Here is a 23,572-nt window from a genome sequence, read left to right on the forward strand (position 1 = left end):
TGCGGTGAAAATCGGGGTAATACTTTTCTAGTTTATCTCAGCTTTGAATTCATAGTTGGAATCTAGGCCCGTGATTAGTAATGGGGATGTGTCTATCAGACACCCATTACTAACTAGGTATGTATAGAAAAAAACACACACACAGGAAAAAAGTTTATTTGAATAAATACTCCTCCACATGTTCTTGTTCACCAATTTAATGAATTAAAAAATTCTCATTGTCTCAATGGACCCATATATCCAATGTTTTGTCAGATCTTACTCTGACTGGTACTGCAGTATATATATATATATATATATATATATATATATATATATATATATAAAACAGCCCTCCTAAGATATAGCCGTAGCAATCAACCAAAGGTTAAAGTCCCAAGAGACCAAAAATATATATAAGAATATTTTTAAAAAATTAAAAAAGTAATAATTCGAATCACCATCCTTTTCCTTTGACTAAAAAAAAAATAAACAAAAAAAAATTAAGTATATTAAGTATATTTGGTATTGTTGTGTTGTCAAAAAATAAATCTGTGAAAGTATTAAATTAAATAACTCGAACAAACACCGCAAAGGAAAAACACAACACTAGAATTGCTTTTTTTTTTTTTTGTTGCTACAACGCCACCAAAAAATGCAGTAAGAAGCATTCTTAGCATCATATCTACCTCAAAATTTTAGCAACAAAAACACACACACAATAGATAAGCTTTTAGAAAGCTCCAATCATATGAATTCAAAATATTACAAGTAGTGATGGGCCAACCAGCAGATATGCGGCATTGGTGGGTCCTACCGGATTTAAAAAAATATACCTGGTTCAGGACTGGAATTAATCCTGTAAATCTGCCCGGATGCCAATCTCTATTTAAGTATATGTGGATCCGAATAATGCTCTTTAAAATGCTCCTAGCCACAGTACACATCGGGTTAATTACCCAATGTGTACTGTGGCTACGTGTGCAGAGAGCAGGAAGCCAGCACTGACAGCTGAGAGCGGCGGACACTGGTAATGAAGGTAAATATCGGGTAACCAAGGTAAGGGCTTCTTGGTTACCCGATGGTTACCAGCGTCCGCAGAAGCCGGCTCCTGCTGCCTGCACATTCAGTTGTTGCTCTGTCGCTGTCACACACAGCGATATGTGCTTCACAGCGGGAGAGCAACAACTAAAAAATGGTCCAGGACATTCAGCAACAACCAACGACCTAACAGCAGGGGCCAGGTTGTTGCTGGATGTCACACACAGCGACATCGCTAGCAACATCGCTGCTACGTCACAAAAGTTGTTCCTTAGCAGCGATGTTGCTAGTGATGTTGCTTAGTGTGACGTGGCCTTAAGACGACTGACCTGTCTAATTTTCCTCAACCTTATGAGACACAGATCCTTGATAAAGGTTTTCAATAGCCAAAACAGAGGCTTTGCTTTTGATTGAGATGCACTATCTTTTTGTAGAAAATCAATAAACACATTTGCACAAATTTTCCTTCTATTGTGTCCTCCTGAGTTCTGGAGCTAGCCCTTCATATACATAGCTTTCTTTCTCCAAGCACTTACTTTATAACAGTTGAGCGGGTCACTAGCCATTCCTTTGCCTGGAGATTATATCAGATGGTTGTGAGATGTAGTAAGGGAACACATTAAAAACAATTTACTCACAAGGACCCTTTTTAAAAGGTAGTCAATGTCTAAAAAGTACAAACTCTTAAGTTTTTTCTTAAGGATCCATAATAATTATGTGATATGGGCTTTACATCGGCTTCAAATGTAGTTTGTTGTTTATCTTTTAGTGCCTATTGTAGTCACCTCCCCTTTAGGGTATAAAGATGTACATATACTCATACTATGATGATTTAGTCTGACCCTGCCTGCAGTGTGCAAAATAATTTTCCTCTATACTGTGGAGTATATGAACATCTTTGAACTATGAAGCTGAATATCGCAATTTGAAATAACTACCATATTTTCAATCCTCTCCTACACTTACTACATGCTGGCACAGTTAATAACTTGCTTGTGCAGAAGACATACTGTATTTTGCAGAAGCTTGCATGATAAAAATGCATTGATTAAATGAAGTGATACCAATGTACAAAACTGATTTATATTACAACATAATAGAAAAAACACAGAATACTGCATAAGCATAATTTATATCCTATTGCGGGATTACTGTAGATCAATAGAAGTTATGGACACAGAAGCATTCTTGGAATCTTGGTGCTATGAACTCTTTCATAGATGATTCATCTCCATTTAACTATTATTAGCCTTCTCTAAGCAGTTAAATGAACAGTTAAATGTCTAATTATTTTGCTGTTTGCTTGTATTGGATTTTAGTTCTATCACACTGTGCCTGGTCTTATTGATTTTCTGTGTTTGAGCATGACCTGTAGATTCAATATACTTAGTAGTGTAGCCATGCAATAACTCATTTTTAAGGAATAGTACAAGTGAAAACATTCCTTTACAAAAACTCAACAACTAGGAAATACTTAAATACATAATTCTACATTATTCTATTGAATTTGCACATGAGAAAATATAGATACATGGAAGAAAATACAGCAAATTGAAATATGAGTGTTTACATCATATAAATATATCCAGTGCTATACGGTATATAGTGATTACATTTTTAGATTTCATATATTGAGTTGTATGCATATATTGGCTATTATTATCGTATTATTAGCATGAAACCTCATTTTTCTAATATCAGAATAAACAAATTGTGCGCATTCTAAATAAATACCATTTTAACAATTGTCCTATTTGTCTATCTTTTATTCAGAAATTGAGAAAGGTGGATGCGGAGATCCAGGAATTCCTGTTTATGGTAAAAGAAACGGCAGCAGCTTCGTGCATGGAGACATACTAACGTTTGAGTGTCAGTCAGCTTTTGAACTCGTTGGAGAAAAAACAATCACATGTCAACAAAATAACCAGTGGTCTGGAAATAAGCCCAGTTGTGTTTGTAAGTTGTTTTATATTATTTGTAAAGGAGAAAAAAGGAAAACAATATTATGATATAAAGTACACAATTGTATACAATGATATCAACAATATCAATACAATCTTATATCTATCAATCTATCTATTCAGCCATCCATCAATTTTCACTTCATTTATTTTATATTTATATACTGTAATATAATTGTTTTTTAGTTTGAGCTCCCCAACTAGTGGACCCTTTGACAAGGCTTGACAAAGCCTCAGCTGAGTGGGAGTCAAAATAAGGCAATATTTTGCACATGAGCAAATAAAACAACACTTCTACTGGATCATTGGTGTGCTACCTCTATTTCTTGAATCTAGCTATTCTATCGATCTAACATTTATCTCTATCTATATGTCCATGTATCTATCTATCTATCTATCTATATATCCATCTATCTATCTATCTATCTATCTATCTATCTATCTATCTATCTATCTATCTATCTATATTTTCTATTAATATATCAATTTATTTATCTATCCATTCTCTATCGCTATTTATCTCTCTCTTTCTCTCTCTGTATATATACTGTTTATCTATCTATTTATCTATCCATCTATCTATTCATTATCTATCTATCCCTCTATCTTTCTATCTATTATCTATCGTCTATCTATCTTAACAGATATCACAAAATGGAAATTGTTAATCAATAGAAACTTATTTAGCCAATACTGTTTGAGCCCTGAATGTTATAGAGAACCTGACATGCGACACATGATGCCCAATCCATGGGCAACGGGAGCCAAGATGCATCCGGAAACCTGCCAGTGTGAGAAGTATATTGCGTGGCTTTGTTCCTGGTGGCTATTAAAAGTATGTTTTTCTCTGAAATTACACAGTGGCCTTGCATCAAATATACCCCTGAGGTCCTACAGCCAGTGCCAGAAACATGCTGTCTGTGATTTGGGCACCATGTATCAGCTGTCAAGTCATTTTTTTTCAAGCAATAGTGGTGTCTACGGTAAATCAACTAATATATATATATAACATATATATATACTGTATATAGCCATATAAATGAATTGCAATGTAGCTTCAATAGATAGACAGATAGACAGATGGATAGATAATTGATAGATAGATAGATAGAAGGATAGATAGATAGATACATGGATAGATAGAGGGATATCATACATTTTTTTTATTAATGTTATTCTAATAGCATGTTTTTAACTCTCTACCCTAGTTTCATGCTTCTTTAACTTTACAACACCTTCTGGAATTATCCTTTCCCCAAACTACCCGGATGAGTATGGAAACAACATGAACTGTGTGTGGTTAATAATATCTGAGCCGGGGAGCAGGATTCATCTGATCTTCAATGACTTTGATGTGGAGCCACAGTTTGATTATGTTGCTGTAAAGGATGAAGGCATTGCAGATTTACCTGCTCTTGGAACATTTTCTGGTAATGAGATACCTTCTCAGATTGCAAGCAACAGTCATATTGTCCGCTTAGAATTTCAGTCTGATCATTCAACAACTGGAAGAGGCTTCAATATAACCTATACTAGTAAGTGTTACTATATGCTTTCTCTTATCCTTAACAATGTATATGAATGTATCTTCTCAGCAGCTCTCCTCTACATCAACACTCCTGACCCCATACTGCAGTGCACAACTGATTTCAAGCAGTGAGACTTTTAGGCTGCGTACACATGAAGTTAGCTAAAATTCGCAGTTGGTCTGAGTGGCTGTTGTCCTTAAACTGTTTGATTAAAAATCAATTAGTTTTGCAGGGAAACATCTGTTTCATCTACAAAAACACATGCTAACAGTAACGTTTGTGTTATTCCAGGGATGAATCAGATGTTTCTTTGCAAAATTATAGGGAACGTGTAATCTGGATTCCAAATAATGAATTGCCCTTAGCACATTATACCACACATAATTAGTATCCTATTGGTTTGTTCTCTGAGCTCCAGTTTCTTGGCATACCTCCTAAAATGATCATTATTCACTTTTCTCCTACATGATACTCTGTATTGAGCTTTCCAATGAGCGTACAACCATCCAACCTGACCTCTCTGCCTTTGATGGATTGATGGATCGGGGTAAGGGTACCTTCACACTTAGCGATGCAGCAGCGATCCGACCAGCGATCTGACCTGGTCAGGATCGCTGCTGCATCGCTACATGGTCGCTGGTGAGCTGTCAAACAGGCAGATCTCACCAGCGACCAGTGACCAGCCCCCAGCCAGCAGCGACGTGCAAGCGATGCTGCGCTTGCACGGAGCCGCCGTCTGGAAGCTGCGGAGACTGGTAACTAAGGTAAACATCGGGTATGGTTACCCGATGTTTACATTAGTTACCAGTGTGAGCAGGGAGCAGGGAGCCGCGCACACTGAGCGCTGGCTCCTTGCTCTCCTAGCTACAGTACACATCGGGTTAATTAACCCGATGTGTAATGCAGCTACATGTGCAGAGAGCAGGGAGCCGCGCACACTGCTTAGCGCTGGCTCCTTGCTCTCCTAGCTGCTGTACACATCGTGTTAATTAACCCGATGTGTACAGCAGCTACATGTGCAGAGAGCCGGAGCCGGCAGCACAGGCAGCGTGAGAGCTGCAGAGGCTGGTAACTAAGGTAAATATCGGGTAACCACCTTGGTTACCCGATGTTTATCTTGGATACAGCTTACCTCAGCTGTCAGACGCCAGCTCCTGCTCCCTGCTCGCTTCATTTGTCGCTCTCTTGCTGTCACACACAGCGATCTGTGTGTCACAGCAGGAGAGCGGCTTTGAAGAAAACGAACCAGGGCTGTGTGTAACGAGCAGCGATCTCGCAGCAGGGGCCAGATCACTGCTCAGTGTCACACACAGCGAGATCGCTAATGAGGTCACTGCTGCGTCACAAAAAGCGTGACTCAGCAGCGATCTCGGCAGTGAGCTCGCTGTGTGTGAAGCACCCCTTAGTGAGCTTACAGAAGGTGTTGAGATTGGTCCATACATGCTCATCAGACCAGTCAACACTGAGCACCTAACAAAACAGCAGGAAAAAGAGATTTTTTTTAGGTATGTCGGAATGCAAGTGTGCACAGACCAAGATTGATGTGATCATAACTAGAAAAGAAATAAAGTATTGGCAACAGTTTATTAACAAAAAACCTGAATAAGGCATTCAAAAATAGCAGTTGCACATTTCCCATACTTGCAAAATTTAGAAAAAAATAAATGTTGCAGAACTAGTTGAGGAACACTGGCGTAATAGACATTTCATTAGCATTTTGTTACCTTAATTCATTGGGGTTTTGATACATAGACCCCATACAAAGATAAAGAGATTCTATATCCTAGTGATATATTACTTAGTATGGTCGTAGGTTTCTTAAAACCCCTATCAACTTAGCCCTAAAATATCTTCCTTCACTATAAAAAACTTAAAAATTGTATCTTTATATACAGCTACTCAAAAATGAATTTTCCCACTAAAACATATTTTTTTAACAAAAGTTCTAAAATGTTAGACAATATATACTTATTTAGTTAATTTTTTGTCTGTGGAGCGGTGTGGCCTGCCGTCTTGGGGACTTAGCCTTTCAGGATGGGTACTGTGAGGCACCAGATCACCTGCCCTGCTGGTTCATTGTCACTGCGACAGTGGTTGGCGCACGGCGCCGCACCTTTAAGGCATAGATTAGGGACCCCCTCAGAGGTTTCCTGTGATGTGGCAGTGGGCTTCATACAGTCTGATCAGAATGTTAAACTAAGAACCTCATGTTCAGGTATTTCAATTTTGCCTAGCGGCTTTAAAACTTATGATTTTTGGATGTGCGACCATGTCTATTTTTACTACTATGTTGATATACTTATTTAGTATTGTCACGTTCCTATTAGCCAACAGAATTAATCTATTTTGATATTTGAATTATAAGGTAAACAGTATTGCAAACAAAGTTGTAATATGGTAATATTGGTATGTGTACTAGTGATATCACAAAAAGAAATGTTTAAAACATATGAAAATATTTAGCGAGACAGATCTGCAGATCATGGAGGTGAGATTTTTTTTATCTGTTTTAGTTAAAAAAATAAAAAATAATATATATATATGTATATATATATTATTATTATTATTATTATTTATTATTATAGCACCATTTATTCCATGGCACTTTACAAGTGAAAGAGGGTATACCTACAACAATCATTAACAGTACAAAACAGACTGGTATAGGAGGAGAGAGTACCCTGTCCGCAAGGGCTCACAGTCTACAGGGAATGGGTGATGGTACAGGAGGTGAGGACAGAGCTGGTTGCGCAGTGGTCTACTGGACTGAGGGCTATTGTAGGTTGTAGGCTTGTTGGAAGAGATTGGTCTTGAGGTTCCTCTTGAAGCTTTCTACAGTAGGGGAGAGTCTGATTTGCTGAGGTAGAGCGTTCAAGAGTATGGGGGAGGCACAGGAGAAATCTTGTACGCGATTGTGGGAAGAGGAGATAAAAGAGGAGTAGAGAAGGAGATCTTGTGAGGATCTGAGGTTGCGTGCAGGTAGCTTCGGGAGACTAGGTCACAGATGTAAGGAGGAGACAGGTTGTGGATGGCTTTGTGTGTTATTGGTAATGTAGTGAACTGGAGTCGATGGGCGATGGGAAGCCAGTGAAGGGATTGGCAGAGTGGCGAAGCTGGGGAATAGCGAGGGGAGAAATGCATTAAGCGGGCTGCAGAGTTTAGGATGGATTGGAAGGGTGCAAGAGTGTTGGAAGGGAGGCCAGAGAGCAGGAGGTTGCAGTAGTCGAGGCGGGAGATGATGAGAACATGCACTAATGTTTTTGCTGATTCTTGGTTAAGGAAAGCACAGATCCGGGAGATATCTTTGAGTCGTAGTCTGCATGATGTGAAGAGGGCTTGGATGTGTGGCTTGAAGGATAGAGCAGAGTCGACGGTTACTCCATATGTATATATATATATATAATATATGAACAAAATATATATATATATATATATATATATATATATATATATATATATATACAGTTAGGTCCAGAAATATTTGGACAGTGACACAAGTTTTGTTATTTTAGCTGTTTACAAAAACATGTTCAGAAATACAATTATATATATAATATGTGCTGAAAGTGCACACTCCCAGCTGCAATATGAGAGTTTTCACATCCAAATCGGAGAAAGGGTTTAGGAATCATAGCTCTGTAATGCATAGCCTCCTCTTTTTCAAGGGACCAAAAGTAATTGGACAAGGGACTCTAAGGGCTGTAATTAACTCTGAAGGCGTCTCCCTCGTTAACCTGTAATCAATGAAGTAGTTAAAAGGTCTGGGGTTGATTACAGGTGTGTGGTTTTGCATTTGGAAGCTGTTGCTGTGACCAGACAACATGCGGTCTAAGGAACTCTCAATTGAGGTGAAGCAGAACATCCTGAGGCTGAAAAAAAAGAAAAAATCCATCAGAGAGATAGCAGACATGCTTGGAGTAGCAAAATCAACAGTCGGGTACATTCTGAGAAAAAAGGAATTGACTGGTGAGCTTGGGAACTCAAAAAGGCCTGGGCGTCCACGGATGAAAACAGTGGTGGATGATCGCCGCATACTTTCTTTGGTGAAGAAGAACCCGTTCACAACATCAACTGAAGTCCAGAACACTCTCAGTGAAGTAGGTGTATCTGTCTCTAAGTTAACAGTAAAGAGAAGACTCCATGAAAGTAAATACAAAGGGTTCACATCTAGATGCAAACCATTCATCAATTCCAAAAATAGACAGGCCAGAGTTAAATTTGCTGAAAAACACCTCATGAAGCCAGCTCAGTTCTGGAAAAGTATTCTATGGACAGATGAGACCAAGATCAACCTGTACCAGAATGATGGGAAGAAAAAAGTTTGGAGAAGAAAGGGAACGGCACATGATCCAAGGCACACCACATCCTCTGTAAAACATGGTGGAGGCAACGTGATGGCATGGGCATGCATGGCTTTCAATGGCACTGGGTCACTTGTATTTATTGATGACATTACAGCAGACAAGAGTAGCCGGATGAATTCTGAAGTGTACCGGGATATATTTTCAGCCCAGATTCAGCCAAATGCCGCAAAGTTGATCGGACGGCGCTTCATAGTACAGATGGACAATGACCCCAAGCATACAGCCAAAGCTACCCAGGAGTTCATGAGTGCAAAAAAGTGGAACATTCTGCAATGGCCAAGTCAATCACCAGATCTTAACCCAATTGAGCATGCATTTCACTTGCTCAAATCCAGACTTAAGACGGAAAGACCCACAAACAAGCAAGACCTGAAGGCTGCGGCTGTAAAGGCCTGGCAAAGCATTAAGAAGGAGGAAACCCAGTGTTTGGTGATGTCCATGGGTTCCAGACTTAAGGCAGTGATTGCCTCCAAAGGATTCGCAACAAAATATTGAAAATAAAAATATTTTTTTTGGGTTTGGTTTATTTGTCCAATTACTTTTGACCTCCTAAAATGTGGAGTGTTTGTAAAGAAATGTGTACAATTCCTACAATTGCTATCAGATATTTTTGTTCAAACCTTCAAATTAAACGTTACAATCTGCACTTGAATTCTGTTGTAGAGGTTTCATTTCAAATCCAATGTGGTGGCATGCAGAGCCCAACTCGTGAAAATTGTGTCACTGTCCAAATATTTCTGGACCTAACTGTATATATATATATATATATACAGTATATTTATTTTTTAATTAAACAAAAAAAAAATCTCACCTCCATATATATAATATAATGCTTTGATCTATTTTCACAGCCTTTGGTCAAAATGAGTGTCACGATCCAGGGATCCCAATAAATGGAAAAAGGTTTGGTGACAGATTCCTTCTTGGAAGCTCTGTTACTTTTCATTGTGATGAAGGCTTCATTAAAACACAAGGATCTGAGTCTATCACTTGCATTATCCAAGATGGCAATGTTGTTTGGAGCTCTACTGTCCCAAGATGTGAAGGTAATATATTATTATAGCTTACTTGAAGATGTGCTTGATCAATATTTTAGTTGAAAAGCAGCCTAATCTATTATAAAGCCTTAGATGCTACTTTAATACTAAAAGCATACAAAACATGTTACATAGAACCTTTGATTTTCTGAGATAATGTAAAAAGGAGTACAATAATGCGTAGACAACAATTTATTCACACATTTCAATGATGGATAATTGAAAAATGGAATAACACATCTTTAAGAAAGAATGTTACAGCCTTCTTACTAGGCAAAAACCTATTACGTCCAACCTGACATCAGGGAAGCTGACAGGTTGTCTTTTAACCGAAAATCATTAATTTCTGGATTTTTATTCTTTAGCTCCATGTGGTGGACACTTAACATCATCAAGTGGAATTATTTTTCCTCCAGGCTGGCCTGGGTATTACAAGGATTCATTAAATTGTGAATGGATAATTGAAGCAAACACAGGACATTCAGTTAAAATTACTTTTGAAAGGTAATAAATTTATTCCTTCAGTTTATTGTATAGTCACATCATTAACCACATGTCAAAGGTTATGTATTCAAGACTATTGAAGAATTGGGAATATAGCAGCACTGATGAATGCTTAAAATAATTATATTCCTAACAGTATCTCAGCCACTTTGTCTTCATTATACTATCCTTTTTTATATTATGCTTAAAGAGGTCCTGAGAGTAGATCAAAAGTGCTAAGGTTTTATTTTTATTTTATCTCTTATATCTTTTATTTTCTCAGTTTTTTTTTTATTTGTCATATTGTTTTAGAGATGTGGTTCTTTTTTTTTGGTACTAATTTTTATGGTCTTTCCTACGGGGACGCTGCTCTCAGGATTCTCTATGGGTTTGTCTTTAGGCTGCTCCTTTTTTATTACTGTGTGAGCAATTCTCCTTTGATAAAAAGTATAATAATTAACACAAAATAAAAAATCCTATATCTCAAGAACCTTATGGTGGACTTAACTAAAATAAATTGAATAATATTATAGCAAAAACTCATTTGGCCTTGTAAAAGGGTAAATGAAGACAATGTCTTTTCAGGTGGATTCCACTCAGAATCCTCTTTTGGGTGTTTTTACACTGCATTTTATCTCATGTTTGGTGGTAAAAAAAAAAAACCTTAAATATTAACACAAAATAGAAATCCCATATCTTTAGTACTGTATAGTGGACTAGTGGACTTAGATAAAATAAATGGAATAAAATTATAGCAAAAACTCATTTTAACTTGTAAATGGGTGTGTGAGCACAATGTCTTTTAAGGCGGAGGTGCTTACACATTGCATTTTGTCCCATGTTTAGTGGTCCTGTCATAGTAGGTCAGAGGTGCAAAAATGTCTGAAAAGAAGGAAATAATGGCTGGCATTTTAGTGAAGTGGCTTTGACTTAAAGAATAAAAAATGGCAGGAGCACTGGCATCTAAAAGACATCATATGTTAAACCCTAATGAAAGATTTTTATCTAGTTTCTCTGCGCTTACTTGGTTTGAGCTTTTACTTGTAATTCTAACATGTTCCAATATACAGTAAATCTTTTTTTATACTAGTTCAGCGCTGAATATATGCAAATTACCAGTATTCTTGTCCTTCTCTTTACACAATTGGTTGAACAGTCCACTGGAGAGGACAGGACTGAACATTGCGTTCCATATCTAAACTCCATTGAAAATCACTGTTCTCAGACGGTCTCCATCCAATCTCACTGAGCTAGAGCTATTTTGCAAAGAAAGATGGGAAACAATGTCACCCTTTTGATGTGCAAATCAGGTAGAGACTTTCCCCAAAAGACTTGCAGCAGTAATGGCAGCAAAAGGTGGTCCTACAAAGTATTGACTCAGGGGGGCTGAATACAAATGTAAATCACAATTTTCAGATTTTTATTTTTTAAATATTTAGAAAACCACATATTTCCTTTACACTTTACAACTACTTGCCACTTAGTGTTGGCATATCACATAACATGCCAATAAAATACAAGTTTGTAGGTGTGACATGAACAAAATGTGGGAAAGTTCAGAGGGTATGAATACACATACAAACACATACATATGCGTATATACACACACGGAGACACACAGGCACAGTTTATTCACACACACAAAAAATTTGATAGCTGGAAGACTAATATATGAACTAATGACATACTACATCAGGAAGAGAAAAAATATTTTTGTCCTATGGGTTCTTCCATTGATAGCTAGAAATAGCTGCTCTAATTGCCTCAGCCAAGTTCAATGATTACAATTCAGAAGCAGGCTGTCATTTTTGTCTATATTCACTATCATCACATTCTTTGAAATTATTTTCCATGACAAATGCAGTTTATAAATAGATTAATCAAGATTACGATTACATGACTTTTATCTATTTTGAAATCCACATCTTTTTATTAATCTGTCCTGACAAGCAGAATATTGTACAATGTTTTGGTTTTATAGTTCAAGAGGTTAACATCGCTACAGACAAATCTGAATAGTATTCACTGAACAGTGTTATATTGTATCAAGAGAGGGTGTCAGCTCGCTGGTTATGAAAAAAAGATAGCCAGTAGAGAATGATTTCATGCTTCATCATCTGTCATAAATCTAAGCTCTAAAGATTCAAGGAGCAGAAAATTGTTAACGCAAGGTTCAAGAAAAAAAAATGTAAACAGACATGCTGGCCAATATCGTGGTTAACTCTATCACTGCAGTACACTGATTGATCTATGAAGTCACACACATTAACATGAATCTTTCGACTTACTACTGAGATCAACATTTAATTACCAGGTGTAAGTTCACAGTAGGCTCCAAATCAGCGGGATTGCTCACATTAATTATTCTTCCTCAATAAGGTTATCAAGTGATGATAAAACAGTAGGGTATATACTTTGGTATAATTAATTTAATTTTTTTATCAATGATTAATGGTAATAAACCATGACTTTGGGAATACTACTAGATAGCCTAGATCATTTGTCTTAGGTTTCTTGTGTGTTGTTTGTATAAAAAATATCAATTGCTTCTAAAATATTAAGTCACTGCGATTCAAACAGCAGCTTTATAATTGATATTTTAGAGCTTCTGGTATTAAAAATCTAAGGATTCAGGCTCCAATACAGGATAAACAGATGCAAATGTAACAATTCTGCTAATGAAATATTTAATGCATTTGTTTAATGAGCATAACAATGTATAGTAAGGTCTATATGCATATTAGATAGCTGTTGGCAGAGCAATCGATTGACTGACAGCTATCTCACTCTATTCTCCTGTACATCGGAATGCCTGTCTCCCCAGAGTGTTCTTGTGTTCTGTGTTCTCTATGACAGACAAGCTGCCATACTCCTCTAGAAGTTCTTTATTGCTTATTTTAGCACTGAAAAAAGTACTGTCCATTGATATTTCAACTGTCAGATCATTCTTTTCCCTAAGATTATTTATCTGGGTAAAATTAGGAAACCCTCCAGATATATTTGACTTTTGATGAATCCCAAAACATTCAACCCAGTCTCTCATTAATGGTCTTGTGCCTTCACTGACAATTCTTTAGTTTGTTCATGTGTATTGATGGCATTTATAGTGACAAGAGTTCAAGTGAACTTAAAGGTCATTGTCAAGGTTCCGATGTGCAAAGCATCTTGTGCTCTTTTATGTTCTACTATGGTCTCCTGCAGAGCCGGTACTTGCCTGTTCCATTGCACAGAGAGTTTTACATGTTTAGATGCTCTGCTGTTTGTCTTGAGCTCCTGTGAATGGATTGTTTCTTAGCACTGGTTGCTTTGCTGGTGCTGGGAGGGACTTTCTCAGATGCTCCTTGTTCTGGGTGATTGCTCTGCTTTATTAGGGAGCATGCTCACCCAGAATGTCACCAGTTGTATTTCCTGGTTCCACAGTAAGTGCTCTTGGCTCCCATTTGTGTACAGTTATCTGATCTTGGCTTCTCGACCCTGGACTTTAGTTGACTCTGCTCTGCCTGTCCCCTGACTTTGTCGTTACCTTCTGGCTTCTGACCTCGGACCTTCTCCTGACCACATCTCTTCCTGCTCCCTGTATCCTACACATACTCCTCTGTATTCCTGACCCTAGGCCTTTATGTTGATATCATCTCTGCCTGCTCCTTGTGGTCTATCGTGTCCTCCTGGTTCCTGATCCCAGCTTGTTTAACTACTTCTCCATTCACACTGCACGCAAGTAGTATCTAGTGACTAGCATCACACTACGCCACATAATGTTGAGCATCACAGTCATTCATTGAAATGTCCTCTGCACCCAGCAATTACCTTTAATTGTAACTTAATGTTTTTAACCTGTGTACATCCTGTCAGCATGCACTTAGATTGTAGAAGAGAGACCAGTCTGGTGGTGAGGGTCTTCAACAGAATCACAACATAGATATATTTTAAGGTTTGCTATGTTTCAATTTTGAGCTCAAATTGATATTTTTTTTTTATTCCGGAACTGTAGCTTCATATCAATTTATATAATTTTAAAACAAAAGCTTCAATAAAAGAGTAAGAATCAGGGGCGGACATATCATTGGTGCAACCTGTGCAGCCGCACAGAGGCCCAAGTTGTAAGGTGGGCCCATTTCTACCTCCAAAACAGGTTGAATTATTTATCATGATGAATTATTTCACTACAACCCCCCACATATTGTTCTTGCAGAGGGGCCCTTTTCTGTCTGTGTCCACAAGTGGTAAGAATACCATTTTAATAATATGTTTTTATATTATGAGCTCACCTGATAAGGATGAGATGGATTCTCTAAGATGTAAGCCTGAGACAGTTGCGACGTCTAAAAATAAGGGTTGTTGCTGGGTGGTTCTTGATGAACAACACATAGTTCAGCAAGGACTAGGTCAGCTGTGTATACTGGATGGAAGGCCAAGAATAGGAGCAGGTGGCATAGCTAAAGCAGATACTGGTGTGAATTTACACAAGGGAACAGTAACTTTAGAGTAAACTGCCATCTTCTAGCAGGGGATCAGTTAAGCATTTGGGTGTACTCTGTAACTGAAGAAAGAGGATGCTTACTGTCAAACGTTCTGAGCAAGGCTGGAGCATTTATATTGTTTTTATGGCTCCAGCATTGCTCTTTGTGTCTGTTTCCTTTCAAGTCTGTCAAGCAGAAGAGGATCCTACAAACCTTCTTATAGACCAGAATTTGGTTGATCTCATACTCCATGTAAGGATCAGAGGCAGAAGCAGTACCTGACTTGACTATCAGAGAGAACTATTTGAGGAATGGAGGATGTAGTCAGCAAATATGAAAAGCATCTGAAATTTTTGACAGAAGTAAATGCAAATGGATAGTAACTGAATTCATTTGCTGCATTAAATGTAATGCACAGATGAACTTGGGACTTAGTTTCTTACTATGAGTCTTTAAACAGATGTTTTTGGTGGAAAGTAAATCTTTCTTTGATCATCGGAAATGTTTTAATCAGGTTGACAGTGTTTGTCAGCAGTTTTCTTAGCTTTGCCCACTGATGCTGTCAAACTGGATTGCAGTTCAGTCCAGATGTCAACACTGATTACAGCTAGAAATTAATTTTATTGATGCAATTGGCAGAAGAAGGGTGTCTACTGTACACTGTGACAAACGAATATTTTCCTGATGACTGAAGAGACTCAATTATTGTATTTGGCTCAAATTAGAAATATCCAGCCAATTATCTTGATGAGAATTAGAGAAAAATCATAGGTATTGCTTAATAAGAGGAATTGATTGACTCACTCAGTCTTCCATAAACTTTGAGGTTCATAGACAGAGGAGACCTCTAAGGAGATTTTTAGATTTTTTTGAGAATGCCTTCAAGAATTTGGAAACAAACTACACCGCACTGTTAGAGCCTATACATGCTGGAAGACCATGGAACCTGAACATTTTTTTGTAGAAAATTTGGGCCAGCTATGGAGAAGTTGGAAGTTATGGAGGAACATGACCCAGCTAATAGTAAACTTAGAAACTCCATAGAAATTGAAGCCAAAGGCTCCTGTATTATTGTAAAAGGCTAATCAAGACTGTGAGTTGTTTGATGGGAAGTTTGTGTTGTTCTGAGATTGAGGACAGTATTCAGCCCAAAACATCTTATTTCCATTTATGCCATCAGTAAACATTTGACAGTTTAAGATTGTGTTTTTTCCTAAAGAAGAAGCCATTATAGGCTTTGAAATTATTTGAAACAAACTGCAATTGTTAATAACCCTCTTCATTGTAGATTGTCTCCATTACATAAGAAGAAAAGGTCCATACAACTCTCATCAATATCATCTCCCTGTATTTGGACCTGCAGCAGCCTTTGTTTACATGTGCTGTATCAATTATACCAGGAGAGCACACTTAATAGTTTAATCTATTCTATACCACTAAATAAGATGCTATGCGCTTTATTTTATTTATCCTACTGGATGGGAATAAACTTTGTGGTTTTCCTTAGCGCGCTCATAGAGAAGAATAAAATCAAACCTTGAGAAGAGTGACCATTTTGCTTAACAAGAATTCAGTCTATGGGTCAACTTCAGATATTCCAGATTTATTATGGTCTGTATAGATGATCAGCAATGGAGTAATTCCACTTTTTTGCAAGAAAGAATTTCTTGGAGAATTAGCTTTAGGAAAATTTTCAGATTCTGAATAATTTTGTGATAAAATTGCTTTTACGCTAACTAAAGGGGGCTACGCTACGATATCGTTAATGTTTGATCGTCGAGGTCACATTGTTAGTGACGCACATCCGGCGTCATTAACAATATCGCAGCGTGTGATACTTACCAGCAACCTAAGGCGACCTCAAAAATGGTGAAAATTGTTCACCATGGAGAGGTCGTCCCAAACTCAAAAATCGGTAAGGGTTGTTTAGCGTTGTGGTTCATCCCTCATGCGGCAGCACACATCGCTATGAGTGACACCGCATGAGCGAGGAACGTCTCCTTACCTGCCGCCGGCCCCAATGAGGAAGGAAGAGGTGGGCGGGATGTTTACATCACGCTCAGCTCCGCCCCTCCGCTTTGATTGGCCGGCCGCTGTGTGACGTTGCGGTGATGTCGCTGTAATGCCGAACGTCCCTTCCCCTTGAAGGAGGTATTGTTCGCCAGTCACAGCGACGCCGCCGACCAGGTAAGTACGTGTGACGCTGCCGTAGCGATAATGTTCGCTACGGCAGCGATCACAAACAATCGCATGCGCGACGGGGGCGGGTACTTACACGCTCGATATCGCTAGAATTTGCTAGCGATATCGCTACCGTGTAAAGCCCCCTTTACAATAGTAAAGGTATCCATTTTTATGAAAATAGGAATAGCAACAAAGTTATGTAGAATTGGAGCAGGAAGGAAAAAAGATTTATGTTGCTTGAAGGTTTGAACAATGGAAACCAAGCAGTTTAAAAAATTAGCACCCTCCTGAGTGAGAACCATGAAAAAAAAACTACCATTTGGAAGGAGGTTTTAATATTCGGCTTGTAGAGATTTACAAAGCCTAGAAATCTTTGGTGGTTTAAGACCACTGTTGCCAATCCAGAATAGCTGAAAATTTCTCTGGCTATATATGCGCACCAAATAGCAAAAACACAGAACGGTTCCACCCTACAATCCAATGTCTTCACTGCAGCAATCATGCATATCATCTTCTGCGATAATCTCTAGTGGTAGACAGGTGGTACTCACTGTAACAAACAGTCCATATCCATAAAAATCAGAAAAAAAAAACAACAAAGGGGTGGCATTCACCCCACTCCTTTTTTCTTCTTTTTTTTTTATCTATAAATGCACATGACAGCAGTTCATAAAGCTCATAGAGATATTTTGTTGTTTTTTTTTTACCTTAGCAAAGAAATGGGTTTGCCTTATTATCTGTAAAAAGGAGCCGACATGAAGACAGGATGAGTACATGTCTGTGGAAAAGATTAATATGTTATCCAAATGAACTAAGACAAACTGTTGCAGGGGATTATTAAAGATTTCCTTAAGAACTACTGAAAAACTGCAAAATCCTATATGCATTATAGTAATAATAAATTTTATATAGCACCAAAAAATTCCACAACACTTTGTAATTCATTGATTATATGTACAGCTAAATTAGACATTACAGTGAAAAAAATAATTATTTGATTCCTTGCTGATTTTGTAAGTTTGCCTATTGACAAAAATTTGAACAGCCTATAATTTTAAGGGTAGGTTAATTTTAACAGTGAGAGTTAGAATATCCAAAATAAAATCCAGAAAATCCCATTGTATAAATTATAAAAATGTATATGCATTTTGCAGAGAGAAATAAGTATTTGATCCCTCTGGCAAACAAGAATTAATACTTGGTCGCAAAACCCTTGTTGGGAAGCACAGCAGTCAGATGTTTTTTGTAGTTAATGATGAGGTTTGCGCACATTTCAGGAGGAATTTTGGTCCACTCCTCTTTGCAGATCATCTCTAAAACATTAAGATTTTGAGGCTGTCGCTTGGCAACTCGAAGCTTCAGCTTCCTCCATAAGTTTTCTATGGGATTAAGGTCTGGATACTGGCTAGGCCACTCCATGACCTTAATGTGTTTCTTTTTGAATCACTCCTTTGTTGCCTTGGCTCTATGTTTTGGGTCATTGTAGCACTGGAAGACTGAGCCACGACCCATTTTTAATGTCCTGGCAGGGGGAAGGAGGTTGTCACTCAGGATTTTACGGTACATGGCTCAATTCATTGTCCCATTGATACGGTGAAGTAGTCCTGTGTCTTTAGCAGAGAAACACCCCAAGAACATAATGTTTCCCCCTCCATGCTTGACAGTGGGGAAGGTGTTATTTTGATAGGCAGCATTTCTCTTCTTCCAAACACGGCAAGTTGAGTTAAGGCCAAAGAGCTAAATTTTTGTCTCATCTGACCACAGCACCTTCTCCCAATCATTCTCAGAATCATCCAGGTATTCATTGGCAAATGTCAGACAGGTCTGCATATATGCCTTCTTGTACATTTGGACTTGCAGGTACTGCAGGATTTTAAGTCATTATGGTGTAATGTGTTACCAATGGTTTTCTTGGTGAAAGTGGTCCCAACTGCCTTGAGTTCATAAACAAGTAGTTTTAGGCTGATCTATCAACTTCCTTATGATCCTAGATACCCCATGAGATGATATTTTGCATAGTGCCCCAGATCGATGTCGATTGACACTCCTTTTGTATTTCTTCAATTTTCTTACTATTGCACCAACAGTTGTCTCCTTCTCACCCAGCGTCTTACTTATGGTTCTGTAGCCCATTCCAGCCTTGTGTAGGTCTATGATCTTGTCCCTAACCTCTTTAGAAAGCTCTTTGGTCTTGCCCATGTTGAAGGGGTTAGCGTCTAACTAATTAATTGAGTCTGCGGACAGAAGTCTTTTATACAGGTGATAATTCAAGACAGCTGTCTTTAATGCAGGTAACAAGTTGATTAGGAGTGTCTAACTGGTCTGTAGGAGTCAAACTCTTAATGGTTGGTAGGGAATCAAATACTTATTTTTGTGTGTGATTTTATTTTTGATATTCTATCTCTAACTGTTAAAAGTAACCGACCCTTAAAATTATAGACTTTTCATGTCTTTGTCAGCATGTAGTAATATATACAAGGCACTCCTGAATTCAGTAAAATATGATGATTTTTTATTATTTCATACTCAGTTTAGTCAAGTCAGACGTTGCGGCCCAAACATGGCCTTCATCAGTAACTAGCACCTGAGATGAATAGAGATAGATTATAGTTTCACTCTTTTCATTGGCAGTATTTGAAATGCTAGCAGATATGTGACTGGGATCTAACAGTAAGTCAAAGAGGAGAGGAGAGATGCACTTAAGTAGTGAGAGAGATAGGAAGAGAAGCGAGAGAGAGCTGTATAATGACACTGATAGTTTAGCGCATAGTGAGGAAGGGTTGATGATCTTAAATATCAAATGCTGCAGAGAGATGCAGAAGAATCAATAGAGTGTAATGGCCATTAGATTTTGCTGTTAGCAGATTATTACTACATTAGTGATGAGAAGATCTAAGGCATGAGGAGATATTCATAATGACCATCATGAATGTTGTATGTAGTCTCCAGTTCAATATCCTCTGGCATTTTCAACTGATCAGAAATACATTTTTTGAAAGAAAGTTCAATATGTACTGTGTATTGGTTCAGACTGCCTTAAGAGACATTAATATTATTATTTATTTATAGTGCATCTTTGATTCTATTGTGGTCTTAGAATTATAATCAAAATAAGCAGTATTAGGCAGATGTAGAGGCGTGCCCCAGGGAGAAAATCTGAATGTGTGAGTGGCTGTGGCAGGGGTTGAGGAGTCGGAGGAGTAACAGCAGTAGTTTGAGTCCATGCAAATTGAGAAGCTACATATAGCCTGGATAATCTCCCAGCAATTCAAATAAAAAGTCTGGATAAGTCCTCCAGATTGAATACAAACGGTGCTGATGCTCACCTGGTAAAGTGGATTCTCTAAGCTGTAGGTCTATGGGACCAGCATTGGCACCGGTGAGGGTGCAGCAGAGCAAGTCTTTGTGGACTGTAAGAAGATCACTTAGAATCAGGACTTCAGGATATATAGGACAGCAGCCACACAAATTGAGCAATTAGCACCGATGTAGCAGAGTCAAATGTACTAATACGGACAAGAGAAGTAGGTCTTAAAGAGACAAATCATTTCTGAACAGGAAAGATGCTAACCATAGGAATGCAGTCTGTTATTTGCTGGCTAGGAAATGATTAAAAGAAAAAGTCTAGTAACGTCCAGCATAACAATGATGAAGTGAAGAACAGTGATGTAACAGAGAAGTAGATCCCTTGATGCACACTTGAATACATAAATTACCTTGATTACAGAGGCCAGTTGTAAACAGGACTGAGAACAGTTGTAAGGAGTTGGTAACTTGTATGCTTTAGGATTGCTGTGGACAATGCCTTGTAAATTTGAAATAATAGTGGGGGTAGCATGTAAGTCAGGATAAGCTGAGGTGATGACAAAGCTGGAAAACAAATCAAAGGGAACTGAATTCAATGAATTTTTAAAAAGACTTGAATATGGAATAATCCCATGCTTCATTCACGTAGATTGTATTGATCCTGCAGTTCTTGTATTACTCATCAGCACCCAGCAGCCCATTCTGTTATAATGCCGAAAGCTGGAAAACAAGCCAAAGAGAACTGAACTCTCAATGAATTTCATAAAAGATGTGTATTTGGCAGAATCTCAATTTTTTTTTATTCAAATCTCTAGATATGGCCAAAATTATAGCTTTTTGATGGGGGGCCTTAGTATTGACTAGGTGTCACGCTTAATGTCTTTGCATGTGGTTTAGTCAGGGCTAGTGGTGCCAATGAGTGAAAAACTAAAGAAATGAAGACTAGACCCAGAAAGATGAAATTGGAGCTGCTGCAGTTAAATAGGTGAGGGACAAGTGGAGTACAAAGTTTTTCATTTTTAAACATTTTTTACCACCAATTAGGACATAGTTCTTTCAAATCAAATTAATTTGATGCAGGTTGAATTTTCTCACCAAATTAACTCTATTGTCAACACTTGTGGCTCAATAGTTATCTGAGCTTACTGTACTTCCAGCTAAATAGTTGCCTTTTTCAAGATTGTATTTTAGAGTAATATTTTCAAAAGAAATTTCTAATTTAATTTCAAAGTTGCACCACATATGAAATTCTAAAGATCATTTTAAGTAAGACTATTATTATTATTATTATTATTATTATTTATTATTATAGCGCCATCAATTCCATGGCGCTTTACATGTGAAAAGATATACATAATAGGGACATGTATTAGGGTTTTTGCAGCTTCTTGGGAAAGGAATGTACGGATCCAGGAAATATTTTTGAGTTGGAGGCGGCAGGAGGTGAAAAGGGCTTGAATGTGTGGCTTGAAAGAGAGATCAGAGTCTAGGATTACTCCCAGGCAGCGAGCGCGTGGCACTGGGGAAAGTGAGCCGCCATTGACATTGATGGATATGTCAGGTGGGGGAGTTGAGTGAGCAGGAGGAAAGACAATGAATTCTGTTTTGTCCATGTTCAGTTTTAGGAATCAAGCAGAGAAAAAGGATGAAATAGCAGACAGACATTGTGGGATTCTGGTTAATAGGGAGGTGATGTCAGGTCCAGAGAGGTAGATCTGCGTATCATCAGCATAGAGATGATACTGAAAGCCATGGGACTCTATGAGCTGTCCCAGGCCGAAGGTGTAAATGGAGAACAGCAGGGGTCCAAGAACTGAACCTTGGGGGACCCCGACAGATAGGGGGCGAGATGAGGAAGTGGTGTGACAGTGGGAGACGTTGAAAGTTCGGTTGGATAAGTATGAGGAGATCCAAGATAGCGCCAAGTCTGTGATGCCCAGAGATGAGAGAATTTGTAATAGAAGGGAATGGTCTACTGTGTCAAAGGCAGAGGACAGGTCCAGGAGGAGGAGGACAGAGTAGTGTCGCTTGGCTTTTGCGGTTAGTAGGTCATTAGCGACTTTGGTCAGGGCAGTTTCAGTGGAATGATGGGGTCGGAAGCCAGATTGTAACCGATCAAAGAGAAAGCAGGAAGAGAGGTATGAGGACAGTTCAACATGGACATGCTGTTCCAGTAGTTTTGAGGCATAGGGGAGAAGTGATATGGGGCGATAGTTGACACAGAGGATGGGTCAAGGGAGGGGTTTTTGAGGATGGGTGTGATTGAGGCATGTTTAAAGCATGAAGGGAATACACCAGTTGTTAATGATAGGTTGAATAGATGGGTTAGGGCTGGGATGAGGACTGCGGTGATGTTGGGGATGAGATGCGATGGGAGCGGGTCAAGTGCACAGGTGGTTAGATGTGATCTTGAGAGTAGAGTGGAAAGATGTTCTTCTGTCATGGTGGAGAAGCTGGATTTTGAGGAAGAAGGCTGAGTAGTTGTGAGGAGTGGCTGTGGGGATTGTGGGCCAAAGCTTGCTCTGATGTTGTCAATCTTCTGCTTGAAGAAAGAGGCAAAGTCTTCAGCTGAGATGAGAGGAGAAGGAGGTGGTGCTGGAGGATGGAGGAGAAAGTTGAAAGTGTTGAATAGCTCTTTAGGGTTGTGAGATAGAGAGGATATGAGGGATGAGAAGTAGGTTTGTTTTGCAGCGTTGAGTGCAGACTTGAAAGTGGTGAGAGCTTGTTTGTATGTAACGAAGTGCTCAGTGGAATGAGACCTCTTCCATCTGCGCTCAGCAGTTCTGGAAGCCCGTCTCAATTCTTTAGTCTGACTCGTGTGCCAGGGTTGCCTGTTGATTGTGCGGGTTTTGGTGTGTGTGAGGCGGGCAGCTTATTCGAGAGCTGCAGAGATAGTGGTGTTGTATAAAGTGGCAGCAGAATCTGCATTGTTTGAAGAAGCAATGTCTGCAAGAGGGAAAAGAGACTGAGAAAGTGAGTGTAAGTCAAGGTGATTAAGATTTCTGCAGGGGTGTGAAGGTTTGTGGAGGGGGGTTGTGTACTTGGAGAAGAAAGGGAAGAGAATGTGAGTGGGTTGTGGTCAGACAGGGGTAGAGGTGAGTTAGAGATGTTAAATAGGGAACAGAGGCGAGTGAAGATGAGGTCCAGCGTGTGACCATCTTTGTGAGTAGCTGCAGAGGACCATTGAGTGAGGCCGAAGGAGGAAGCAAGTGTTAGAAGTTTAGCGAC

The 23,572-nt window shown here is 38.6% G+C and overlaps 1 protein-coding gene across 2 annotated transcripts in view; it reads left to right on the top strand.

Moving 5' to 3' along the window:
* The window catches only part of CSMD1 (CUB and Sushi multiple domains 1), a 2,926,925-nt gene that overhangs the window by 2,046,494 nt on the left and 856,859 nt on the right, over positions 1-23,572 (top strand). For both annotated transcript variants that reach the window (XM_075340315.1, XM_075340314.1), the window contains exons 13-16: positions 2,794-2,976; positions 4,190-4,516; positions 9,726-9,920; positions 10,277-10,415. In XM_075340315.1, coding sequence (XP_075196430.1) covers positions 2,794-2,976; positions 4,190-4,516; positions 9,726-9,920; positions 10,277-10,415 — 844 coding nt within the window. The remainder of the gene's footprint in view (positions 1-2,793; positions 2,977-4,189; positions 4,517-9,725; positions 9,921-10,276; positions 10,416-23,572) is intronic.

This window comes from Anomaloglossus baeobatrachus, chromosome 3, assembly GCF_048569485.1.
Source record: "Anomaloglossus baeobatrachus isolate aAnoBae1 chromosome 3, aAnoBae1.hap1, whole genome shotgun sequence".
Lineage (NCBI taxonomy): Eukaryota > Metazoa > Chordata > Amphibia > Anura > Aromobatidae > Anomaloglossus > Anomaloglossus baeobatrachus.